This window comes from Gracilinanus agilis, chromosome 2 (genome assembly GCF_016433145.1).
Source record: "Gracilinanus agilis isolate LMUSP501 chromosome 2, AgileGrace, whole genome shotgun sequence".
NCBI classification, from domain to species: domain Eukaryota; kingdom Metazoa; phylum Chordata; class Mammalia; order Didelphimorphia; family Didelphidae; genus Gracilinanus; species Gracilinanus agilis.
Genome location: NC_058131.1, coordinates 615,182,051 through 615,195,329, shown reverse-complemented (window position 1 = coordinate 615,195,329; position 13,279 = coordinate 615,182,051). Strand labels below are relative to the sequence as shown.

Genomic DNA, 13,279 nt, shown 5'->3' with positions numbered 1-13,279 from the left:
CCCAATCAGCTTGGATTTTGGAAAATCCGTTCCTGTTCTTTACAGTAAGTGGAAACAAAGTTTGTACCCCTTAAGCGGGGTAAGGCTAAACAAATTGGAATTCTTGACTCCAAAGGTATTCTGCTGGGCATAAGAAACGAACGATAGAAGAAGTAGAGGAGAGGGGTTCATTTTTTTCAAAAACATTATTCTTTACCCTCTAAATCCAGTCTGGCTACCCGCCTCCCCGTCCCCCCTTCCCCATTCCTTGTGACTGTGCCTTCTAGATCCCCCATTAATTGCCCTCCCCTTTGATTCTTGCTGTTTGGTTTTCCGGCCGGCCCCCAATTGTGACGATAGTTCCACTGGCTGGAGGAATCAATAGGTACCTGGGTTACCGTCTCTTAGATACTAACGCTAACTGTGGGCTTCACTTCAGCTGCGAGTCAAGGAAGAAGCGGACGAAAGCTGCATTTTTGTATAAGGAGCTGTACCGTTCCTTGAAGTTTTTCTTTATTTTGAACACCTTCCGGTTATGATGAGTCTCAAAGATCGAGAGGGATCAGACAACTTCCAGAACGCAGCCCTGTCTGTGAGGTGCTCCGACCTGCCGGCCGCCTTCTCTTCTCCGAACTCTATTATCCCTTGTGACGCTTTCTCTCCAACAATAATTTTTTTTTCTCCTTTTAACCTCTGTTGCTCCCAGTGACTTTGCCCTCTCTCCGAGCCTTCATTCTCCTTTCATCACTAATTTTTCCCCCGTCTGCTATGCTCATCTCAGCTTTTCTAAAGATCTCTGTTCTCTTTTGCTGAATCCCCTGGTCAGGGGCTCTACTCTCTTCCCTGTGACTTCCATGCTGCAGTCTTTGACTTCGCCGCCTGAGATTATGCATGTAAATAGGCTCAAATGCAAGATGGATTTTAAAATTGTCTCCATCAACCCCTAAGACGCAATTTTCGTTCTATCCAACTCTAGCTCTTGAATATCTGATTTTTTTTCCTACCCAAGCTCTTTCATTTGTTCCTTACTTTCTCAATCAAGCAATTCATAGCATTTAAATGGTTCCCCCACCATCTAACATAATGAGTCATCTCTAATATGCCACCCCTTTCCCATAAGACACTGATGCATATGTAGTCTAACCCCAGTTCATTTATATAAAGCTTTTCATTTCTGCTGCAAATTCATGTTTCACTTGGACCATATGAGTTAACTTTTCATACCACTTCTGTCAGTAAAGGATCATTCTCCTATCTGCTAATATATTCCACAGTATCTTACTGTAAATGTTTCTTAAAAGGTGTCTAACTTTCTTCTCTAGTGTTTCCCCTGTTCTCTTTCATCTCTAAATATACAAGCTTCTATCAGTCCTTTGCTTCACTCAAAAGTGGCCAGAGGGGAATTACTTAAGTGATATAAATTTAATCTTGGAAAATTGTAGAGGCCCAACTTTAAAGATGTGTTTAAATTTCTGTAGTTCGTGATACAATCTGAATAGGTAGAAAACTCTAGAAGATCTTTTTTTTATCTGAAATATATCACTGGGGAGGGAAATGGCTGAATTGTTAAATTTTTTTGATGATCTTTTATTTTTATAATGGTTTAATCTGCATAATTATTGATGGTAATATATCCTTTTCCAAAGATGGGTGCAAGGATTCCCTGTGAAGTATTTGGCTTTTATCAACAACAGCACAATTTGCTACCCTTGTGGGAATTTTTTAATTTTTTTAAATATTGAAAAAGAGAGAAAGACTGTTCTACAGTGTATGAATGGAAAAGTGGGTGCTGTGGCAACTAATATTCCTTACGAAGTGGTGGCTTTTTCAGATCGGAAGCTTAAGCCCTCCATCTACATATACAACTTCCCTGCATTGACCAAAAGGGCAAAATTAAAAGGTATTCTATGACACTTGTTTATTCTGGAATTGAAAAAAGTATCCTAAAAACCTGACAACTTGAGCTGTTCTTTGAACAAATGAAAGCTTTCAAAAATATGTCCTTAAAGATCTAGACACATTAAGAATTGTATTAATTAATGAACTGGAAAAGTCAGTCTTAAGTTCAAATAGAATGCCTTTTTCAGAATGGTGATATTTTGTTATGATTTATTGAAATTCTAATTGTATTGCTATTTGTACAGCTATACAAAATCCCTGATAAAAAGAAATAAGTGAAGTTATACAGCATAAAAATGACTCATCTTCACAAATAACTAATGTTCTGTTCCCCTATGCCTTTGAATAACCTTTCTTCCACCTTCTTTCTCTTTGAAGAAAAGGCTTGAATCCCAAAGAGGGTTCAGGGGCTTAAGGACTTAGAGTTACTCTACACTATAGTTCAAATATACCTACATCTATAGCAGTGGTTCCCAAACTTTTTTGGCCTACCACCCCCTTTCCAGAAAAAATATTACTTAGCGCCCCCTGGAAATTATGAAACTATTTATTGAACTCAGAATAGAATGTAATACAAAAAAAGTGTGGCCATCACCGCTTCCCTGGATCCCTGCAGCACCCATCAGGAGGCGGTAGTGCCCACTTTGGGAATCACTGATCTATCTATACAACATAGTTCAGATACAAGGAGGCTTTTGGTGGGCTAACTTAGGAGCCTAACCATAACATGGCATTGTTTCTATGGGGGAAAAAAATTCCTTACACCTGGCTTAAAAAGAAACATGGAATATACCTTATTCTTAAGTTATGAACTAGCTATACCATACTTTTTTTTTTTAATCCTTACTTTCCATCTTGGAGTCAATACTGTGTATTGGTTCCAAGGCAGAAGAGTGGTAAGGGCTAGGCAATGGAGTTTAAAGTAACTTGCTCAGCGTCACACAGCTAGGAAGTGTCTGAGGTGAGATTTGAACCCAGGACCTCTCGTCTCTATACCCGGCTCTCAATCCACTGAGCCACCCAGCTTCCCCCTACTATACTTGTTTTTAAATGAACTATTTGTATGTAATTTGGTAATATGGCAAGCATTTGAGAGCTTATGTCTTTTTCAACTATTAATATTGAGATATATCTTTAAAATAGCAGAAATTCATTTCACACAAAAAAATGTTATGAACTAGTAATAAATTTCATATCTCTTTGAAAAACCAGATAATTATTTATTTTCTTGAAGCCAAAACATAAAATTTTCAAGTTCAGAGATTTATTTCAGCATACTATCACAAGACAATTCAATTTACTATTCTTTTTCAGATGGAGTAAAACTAAATGCTTGTCCATAGGAAATGGTCTCTTTATTCATATTTAGAAATATCTACACCTTTTAAATAAAAAGAGAATTTAATCTAGACCATTTGTGTTATTAACATATAGGTCTTCTATTTCATGGATAAGGCAGATATCTTTTAAACTGGGAAAAATGATCTAACAATATTTGGTAAATTTATTGTTAAAAGATTTGAATTTTTTTATAAATGCAGCTAATTTATCTTTCTATACCAGAGTATGACTATGAAGACCTTGTTTTATGAAAATATTATTACATTGAAGTATTACAATATCCAACAAATATGAAAATTTCAGGAGTAAATTTGTATTATAAAATGTGAATAAGCCTCTTTGAGGCAGTGAAAAAAGCCCTGGTTTTGAAATAAAAGGACCTGTGTTCATATCATACCTCTGATTCTTCTCACCTTGGGCAAGTCATTTACCCTCTCGGCATCAGCCTTCTCATCTGCAATGTGAAGGATTTGGAAGAGAAGTCTTCCGAGATCACTTCTAGCATTTGTTCTGTGACTATAGGATAGGCACCCCCAAGACTGCATGCTCCCCCTCCCCACCACCAAATGCCAAGCACACCCTCCCCCCCCTTGCCCCTCACAGAGGAGGGAGAAAGTGGGCTACTGGGCAAAGAGGTGGGTAATGAGAGAAATGTCCTGAGGTGTGGTGGAGAGGGGGAGTGGAGCAGCTCTCCCAAGTCCCTCTGCCTTTCTAGTAACAAATTGGGGGGGGGTCTAAAAGAGTAGGAATGGGTCCAGAACTACCAATCAAGTAGTTGTTATTAACTTCATAACACTGATTCATCATAGTCAAATCGCTTTGGCATTCCCTGTGTCCAAGACAGTAGACAACTTGACCACACGAGTGTTCCCTAGAGACTTTCTCCCAAGAGACTCCCTCTTGCCCCTACCCAGGATACAAAAGGAGGGAACTACATTCACGGCTACAAAAGAAAAGATACTCCAGAATACTTGACTAAATCAGTCTCATTTCTGTTCTGCAAAGGAAGACTTCTCTGTTCTCTCTAAGCTTTATAAGGTTTTGCACAGCAGTATGATGATTAGTTACTAAAAGGCAGTAGGGGACCAAAATTTTTTTGCTTTATACTTGTAGGCTTGAGAAAGACATGCAGACAGACAGATACAGTCAAAGAGAAATGGTATATTTTTTTCCTCTTTTGGCTGAAATGGTTGCCTTCCTGGCCTTACAGCTCAATTATACTACCTTCCTTGTTATGCTGAGTGATTACTAACTTAAGAAAAAGCCAGTTACCCGATATATAAGTTTAGAAAGCAATTTTAAATTTTTACACTAAAATTTGATGTGTTGATAAATGATTCAATAAACAACTTTAAATATATCTAATATGTGTATGATATACTTGTAAATATATTATATATGTACTATAAATATATCTGTTTTTCTATGAGATGGTGGTGAGAGAATAGAAAAGACAGAGACAGATATACATATATATAAAGAGAGGGAAGATGATAAGAGATCAAGAAATAGACAGATATAAAAAGAAATGCAGTAACCGTAAAACCTAGAGATCCTGGGAATGAATGACATGGAGACATAGACAATAAGATTTCCATCCTATGGCATTTTATTGTATTGCTAATAAAAGGTTTTTTTAAAGTCAGGTATTTTTATAAGTAGAGACATAAACGGAAGTCCTAGATTTGATCTGGAAGAGACCTCAGAAGCTATCTAGTCCAACATCCATCACCAACACCACCTCATTTTACTTATGAGGAAACTGAAGATTGAGAGGTTTTATGATTTCCTCATGCTCACACAGCTAATGTTAAAGGTAGAATTTTGAATTCTTGACTCCATTTGCAGCTTTCTAATCATTATTCCATGCTGCCTCTTCACCTCTTTGTACATGTCCTCTAGGCATTCGGAAACTAAACTGAGAGCTAAATGTGACCTGAAAAGACTTGTGGGGTCTAGACCCCTTATCTAAAGGTGCCAAAGGAAGTAAGCTATTATTGCTATTTTAATAAAACAAATGTAAATTCAAGATCATTAGAAGAAATTTCTTAATGATTTTTGTGAAATGTTCCAGATTGGTGAAAAAGAAGTGTTTCAATCATTTGAAACCATCCTAGAAGACAGGTTCTATAAGGATTGGACTAGAGAAGGCAGCAATATTTTTTGTCACTAGAATCTATTTTTAAAAGTAACTTCTAACATTTTTATTCCTAGAATTACTCTGAGAAAAGGGTAAAGTATAAGTAAAACACATGTGATATAAGAGATGTATATAACATGGGAAAAGAAAATTTGAAATTTGAAAAAAAGGAAATGAACTCTTTATAATGGTTGATTTGAAGGCATACCTAAAATGGATCTAATTTTCTGCATTAGGGTATGCTCAGTTGGACTACACTTTACTTGAATTTAATCGCTCTGGCATATACCTGGCTAGTTACTCTTCGATTCCTGAACATGAAGTAACACTCTGGTAAGTTTCAGTATTTGGCACATTTTTGTTTTACTAAGGAGAAACACTGAATAAATAGTTTTTAATGTTTTTCATTGGTACTTTAAGAAATATATTATTCATTAAGGGAGAGATCCATGAAACTTAGTTGTTCATAAAAAGTTAAAACTATCTTCAGAGAATGAAATAGTATAATCTAGGTTTTAAAGAACCAAAAACATGGACTTCTTAAAGGACTAAGTTTTTAGATAGTATTTTAAAATATTTAATGCTTTGTCATTGAAAAGATATGCAGAAAAGCAAAAGTATCAAAAAACACAAGTACCATAGTTTACATTTTAAGTATGGGAGTAATATAATTATTAACAACAAACATTAAGCCCTATTAAGTACTGCTCATTGTGTTAAAATTCTGTTTTTTTTTTTTTTGTTAAGTGTTCCAGATTGGTGAAAAAGAAATGTTTCAATTATTTGAAATCATCCTAGAAAATAGGTTCTATAAGGATTAGTTCTGCATAGAGAACTAGAGAAGGTATATGAATAAGGTATGTCTGACTCCAAAGAGCTTAAAATCTAAAGGATAGAAGATATGTACATAGGTAGCTATAGATACATACTCATACCACATATATGCCAATCTTCTGCAAGACACTTTCCCCAATCTTTTTTAATGTTAATATTTTACCACCTGAAAAATATTCCAATCTGTCCTGTATATATTTTTGTTTGGACTTAGTCATTTGCATGTTGTTTTCCCCCTGCCCATTTGACTGTAAGTTCCTTGAAGGGAGGGGACTGTTTTTACCTTTTCTTGTATCCTCAGTGCTTAGACCTTAATAAATATTTGTTGACTTGAACCTTTGGGAGGTGACGAGGGCACCAAATGAAATAGTATGGAGAGAAAACAGAGCTTTGACAAATATCTATAGCTGTGGCTGTGGAGATAGGAGAACAAGGGAAGAAGAATGTTCCCTCAAACCAAAAATAAGACAGTATCCAGGAAGAGAAAGAAGGTCATATGCTGCAGAGATATCAAAAGCCTGAGAACTGAGAAAAGGCATAGACATGTCAAATAAAGGTAACTGTCAATGCTGGAGAGGGAAGTTTCAGATTAATGATGAGGTCAGAAGGCAGATTGCAGAGTTTAGAAAAGTATGAGATGAGAGCAAGGGGGCATACTGAATACAAATGACTTTCTCAAGGAGTTTAGCCACCAAGGGGAGGAAAGATAAAGGGAGAGAACTAACGGGGATAATATGGTCAAGGGAGGTATGTCATTTGTTTTGTTTAAAAATAGAGGAAAGGGCTTCCAGGTTAAGATGGCTGCAGAGTAGAACAGGGTGCTTAACTCTCCTTACCACCAACCCATACATGATACCTCAAAAGGACAAAAAAACCAAATCCAGATGAACGAAGGGACCCCACAATAGGGTACAATATCGAAGGTATGTGGGATTTGGGCATTTCTATGCTATAAGGGGATGAAATAGCTCCCACCAAAATGTGAGCTGATCAACCCTCCCCCACCCCACCCCACCTATGGTGCCCGAGTCAGAGGCAGCACACCAGAGTTAGAGCAAGCATGGGGCAATATCTAGCTTCTTGGCAGCTAACTGGGACCACCAGGGGCTTGCCCCTTAGAACAGTTAGACTTGAGATGCCAGGAGACTAAAGAACATGGACTTTGGGCGTGTGGATAGAGCTGAGAGGGGCAGCAAACAGTAGAAGCCTAGCAGACAGTAGAAGCCACGCTAAGACTCGTAAAGTTGTCTTTAAAACTGCTCCATAGCTCCATACACAGAGAGCCTACCCTCCTCACTCAGACTTCTGGCTGAGAAGGAAAAGCCAGCATAGTGATGGCAAATAATACCCAAGAAATTTCAGCCACCAGAAAGAACAAGAGAAAAGCATTGACTCTAGATAATTTTTACAGAGAAAAAATCCTGACCACAGAGGAGACAGCAGAGCAGGACAAACAAATAAATGCATCCAAACATTCCCCAAAAAATGCAAATTGGTCACAGGCTCTTGAAGAGTTCAAATCTGAGATCATGAGAAAGGTGGAAGAGATTTGGCAAGAAAAGTGGGAAATAGCTCAAAAAGAAATTAATAGTTTAAAAGACAGAAACTCCCAATTGGAGAAAGATGCCAAAAAATCAAATGAAATGATAAGCAAATTGGAGACCAAAATTAAACAGCTGGAAACCATGAAAAACAGAATAGACCAAACCAAAAAGGAAAATCAAAATATTATAACAGAAAATCAGTCTCTAAAGACCAGAATTGGGCAAGTAGAAGCTATGATCTTGCAATAAAGCAAGAACTAATAAAGCAAAGTCAAAAGACTGACAAAATAGAAGGAAACATGAAATATCTCACTGAAAAAATGCCAGACCAAGAAAACAGGTCTAGAAGAGGCAATCTGAGAATCATTGGTCTTCCTGAAAAATCAGAAACAAAAAGGAATCTTGATAGCATAATACAAGAAATTATCCAAGAAAACCGCCCTGATGTTCTTGAATGAGAGGGCAAAATAGACATTGAAAGAATCCATAGATCACCCTCTATACTAAATCCTCAAAAGATGTCCCTAGAAATATAATTGCCAAATTAAGAGTTTCCAAGTTAATGAGAAAATATTACAAGAAGCCAGAAAGTGACAATTCAGATATCAAGGAGTATCAATCAGGATTATACAGGATCTGGCAGCCTCCACACTAAAAGACCACAAGACATGGAATATGATATTGAGAAAGGCAAGAGAATTGGGCCTACAGCCAAGGATCACCTACCCATCAAAACTGACTATATACTTCCAGGGGAAAGTTTGGGCATTCAACAAAATAAAAGATTCCCAAGTATTTGAAAAGAAAATACCAGAACTAAACAGAAAGTTTGACATCCAACCATAAAAATCAAGAGAAACATGAAAAGGTAAACAAGAGAGGGGAAAGAAAAAATTCTTTTTTAAAAATTGGCTTCTTTAAGGGCTCCAATAAGATCAAATTATTTGTATTCCTTTATGGAGAAATGTTATGTATAATTCTCAAAAATTGTATTCACTATTATAGCAATTAGAAGAATTATTTATAGGGAGAGGTTGGAGTACTAAATGGTCTAAGATGATATGCAAAAAAAGAAAAGAGAGGGAATAGAAGATGGCACCAAGAGGAACTTGAAGAAATAAGAAAAATAGGATAATCTATACCACACAAAGAGGTGCATGGGAATGGGAGGAGATGAATACTATTATGAGGAGAGGAAGAGAGTGTTAATAGGAAATATTTAAACCTTTCTCTCAGTGGAATCAATTCTGGGAGGGAAGACCAGCTAGATCCTTTGGGATATCGAATTCTATCTTACCCTATAGGAAAGTCAGAAGGAATAAACCAAGGGAGGGAGTGGGGCAGTTCAAAGGGGGAGTTTAAAAAAGGAGGGAAACAGAGGTGGGAAGGAATTTAATAGGCCTTAAAAATAAGAGGCAAACAAAATGGGAGAGGATGGAAAGGGAAGTAAACTAAGGGAGGGGATTAAGGGCAACTGATTAAAAACAAACCACTGGTTTAAAAGGAAATAGTGAAAGAAGAAAGGGCAGAAGTAGGTGAGGATATCAAAATATTGGAGAATACAGAGGTGACAATTATAACTCTGAATGTGAATGGGATAAACTCATCCATAAAATGGAAGCAAATAGCAGTGGATTAGAAAACAAAATCCTACCATAGGTTGCCTACCACGAAACACACATGAGGCAAGTGGACATACACAGGGTTGCCAAGGCCTGCCCCAGCAGCTCAAGATAGCTTGGGGCGTGGAATGGTTAAGCAAATAAGAACAGCCAAAGACACAGTAAGGCTGCAGAACCTGCTTCCTGCTATGTCTTTATTTTTTATACTCATCTCTCAAGAGTACACAGATGCTGGCATGAATTTCCACAATCAACATAGTTTTTTTCTTGTGGATAATGAATCAAGTCTTACATTGGCAAAATCATTTGGTTAATATTCTTTGAATAGCAAAAGATGCAAAGCTTTGGCAGGAAAAATTCATTACGGATTTACTGGGCTGGAATTTGCATCCCTGCCCATCTGCAAGGTACATGGCATGCATTCCAGCTGCAAAAGAATGGTCAATTATTTTTAACAAATCAGATTTAGGCATGATTATTCTTTTTTCATAATTCAATTGTATGATTAATCAGAAATTGATTTCTTGACTACATAATTACACAATTACACAATTAATTTCAGATTTCAAAGATACAATAACACTAGAACCAATGCAAATAATTTTTCAATACAGTCTTTCATTTTTCAATATTTTCCAAAGGTAAGTTTGTTCTGATCTATTCTCTGGGGTTTGATGAGAACACTCCAGAGACAGCCTACTCTAATTTTTCATTTCTTGTCCTCCCTTCTCACTGTGTTAGCATTCCTCATCAAAGATCAGAGAAACTTGAGGCTGCCTTGCAGACACCTGTGTGTGGGATTTGTGAAACCTGCAGTTTCTGTTAGGGAACCAAAGTTTTTAGCATTAACTCACTAATTGCTGGTTTGTTAGGGGAATTCCTGTAACTTGACGTCTATATTTGGGACTTTCCAAGAGGTTTTTTGCAGGGCCTGTAAGGGCTCTAATGACAGCTTTTACTAATCTTCTATGTTTCCCTGGGGCTGGATAGAGATAATGATTACAATAATTCCACTAAGGAGTATTAACAAGAGAGAAGTCACTCAGGGGAATCTTGAGTAGGAGGAACCCATCCTTCCTAGAATCTCATTTGGTGTTTCTAGGACCCCAATCTGCCACTCTGTCATTCAGAGGGGGTTTGACAGCCCTCTGTATTTCCCCCTTTTCTTTTTAATTGAAGTGACTTCAATTCAATTTGGACTTGACATATGCTAGAGCTTAGAGATCTGATGATGCCTGGAAAACAAAGAATAACTAGGAATAAAACAAGGGCAGCTCCACAGACACTAAGTGTATGAAGCAAATCATTATGGGAAATAAAGGAAGAGACACCATTATAAAAGGAAGATGCTATAGAGGAGGCTGAATAAAAGGAAAAACTTTTTCTAATCAAATCTGCAATAAGTATTTGGTGTAAGGTGTCTGTACTAAGTGTGGCTCTATTATGCTATGTTATCTTCTGGGAGAATAAGTATGGAGTTAGGTAGCTAATGGAAGGGGAAAAACACTTTGAAAATTTACATTTGTTATAGAAATAGTTATACCCAATATCAGAATACAAGGGTGTACATCATTATAAGTTACATTTTTCAAAGTAGTTGAATTACAATAATATTAATAATTGGGCTGGGGTTAATAGTTAAGTCTTAGGGAGGTTTGCCACTTCCAGGGTTTCTTCTGCCATGTGAATAGTTCTTCTGGCTCGTCTCCAAATCATGGGCTTTGGTGACTGGGGTCTTTGATGTTGTCATCTGGGTTGTTTTGTGAGTTCATCTGTTCCTGAGAAGTTATCTGTTGTAGGTGTTCATTTCCTATATAAATAAAAGCAAAACCTTGACCCCCATATCATAGTTCTGGGCTTTATAATTGGTTATTCCAATTCAAACCCCCTCTAAATCACAAGGTAAAGGTTAAAGGTTGGAGCAAAATCTACTGGGCTTCAACTGAGAAAAAGAAGGCAGGAGTTGCAATTATGATATCTGGCAAAACCAAAGTAAAAATAGATCTAATTAAAAGAGATAGGGAGGGAAGATAATTACATCCTGATAAAAGGCAGTATAGACAATGAGGAAATATAAGTAGTCAACATGTATGCACCAAATGGTATGGCATCCAAATTTCTAAAGAAGGAACTGACCAAGCTCAAAGAGGAAACAGATATTAAAACTATAGTAGTGGGAGACCTGAACCTTCCTCTACCAGATCTAGATAAATCAAACCAAAAATTAAATAAGAGGTAAGAGAGGTAAATGAAATCCTAGAAAAATTAAAGTTAATAGATATGTGAAGAAAAATAGGGACAAAAAGGAATACACATTCTTGTCAGCAGCACACAGTACATTCTCAAAGATTGACCATGCACTAGGGCAAAGAAATATGGCAAATACAAAAGACCAGAAATAATAAGTGCAAACTTTTCAGATCATAATGCAATAAAAATAATAATTAGTTAGGGTATATGGATAGGCAAATCAAAAATTAATTGGAAATTAAATAACATGATTCTCCAAAATCATTTAGTTAAAAAACAAACCACAGAAATGATAATTTCATTGAGGAGAATGACAATGATGAGACACCCTACCAAAATCTGTGGGATGCAGCCAAAGCAGTAGTCAGGGGGAACTTTATATCATTGAGTGCATATATTAATAAATTAGAGAGGGAAGAGAACAATGAATTGGACATACAAATCAAAAAACTAGAAAGCAAACAAATTAAAAATCCCTAGATGTAAACTAAATTAGAAACCATAAAAATTAAAGGAGAAATTAATAAAATCAAAAGAAAAAGAACTATTGAATTAAACATAAGTCTAGAAGCTGGTACTTTGAAAAAACAAAATTGACAAAGTACTTGTCAATCTAATAAAAAAAGGAAAGAAGAAAAACAAATTACCAGTGTCAAAGATGAAAAGGGAGACCTCATCTCTAGTGAAGAGGAAATCAAGGCAATCATTAAAAACTATTTTGTCCAATTATATGGCAATAAATATAGCAATCTAGGTGATATGGATGAATATTACAAAAAATAAATTACCTGCATTAACAGTAGAAGAAATAGAATACTTAAATAATCCCATATCAGAAAAAGAAATTGAACAAGCCATCAAAGAACTCCCTAAGAAAAAATTGCCAGGACCAGATGGATTCACAAATGAATTCTATCAAACTTTCAAATAACAACTAATCCCAATACTATATAAACTATTTGACACAATAAGCAAAGGAGTTTTACCAAATTCCTTTCATGACACAAATATGGCACTGATCCCAAAGCCAGGTAGAACAAAAACAGAGAAAGAAAACTACAGATCAATCTCCTTAATGAACATAGATGCAAAAATCTTAAACAGAATACTAGCAAAAAGACTCTAGCAAGTGATCACGAGGGTTATTCATTATGATCAAGTGGGATTTATACCTGGAATTCAAAGATGGTTCAATATTAGGAAAACCATTCACATAATTGACCATATCAGCAACCAAACCAACAAAAATCACATGATTATCTTAATAGATGCTGAAAAAGCCTGCAACACCCATTCCTATTGAAAACACTAGAAAGTATAGGAATAGAAGGTCCTTTCCTAAAAATAATAAACAGTATTTATCTAAAACCATCAACAAACATCATCTGCAAATGGGATAAAATTAGAAGCATTCCCAATAAGATCAGGCGTGAAACAAGGATGCCCATTGTAACCTCTATTATTTAACATTATACTAGAAACACTAACAGCAATTAGAGAAGAAAAAGAAATTGAAGGTATTAAAATAGGCAATGAGGAGACCACTCTTTGCAGATGATATGATGGTCTACTTAAAAAATCCTAGAGAATCAACTAAAAAGCTAGTGGAAATAACTTTAGCAAAGTGGCAGGATACAAAATAAACCCACGTAAATCATCAGCATTTCTAT

At 36.2% G+C, this 13,279-nt stretch overlaps 1 protein-coding gene across 1 annotated transcript in view; it reads left to right on the top strand.

Moving 5' to 3' along the window:
- The first annotated feature begins 517 nt into the window (after positions 1–517).
- Positions 518–13,279, top strand: part of LOC123234246 (cilia- and flagella-associated protein 43-like) — a 227,621-nt gene continuing 214,859 nt past the window's right edge. The window contains exons 1-3 of the mRNA XM_044660173.1: positions 518–576; positions 1,626–1,879; positions 5,596–5,692. Of these exons, the coding sequence (XP_044516108.1) occupies positions 518–576; positions 1,626–1,879; positions 5,596–5,692 (410 nt within the window). The remainder of the gene's footprint in view (positions 577–1,625; positions 1,880–5,595; positions 5,693–13,279) is intronic.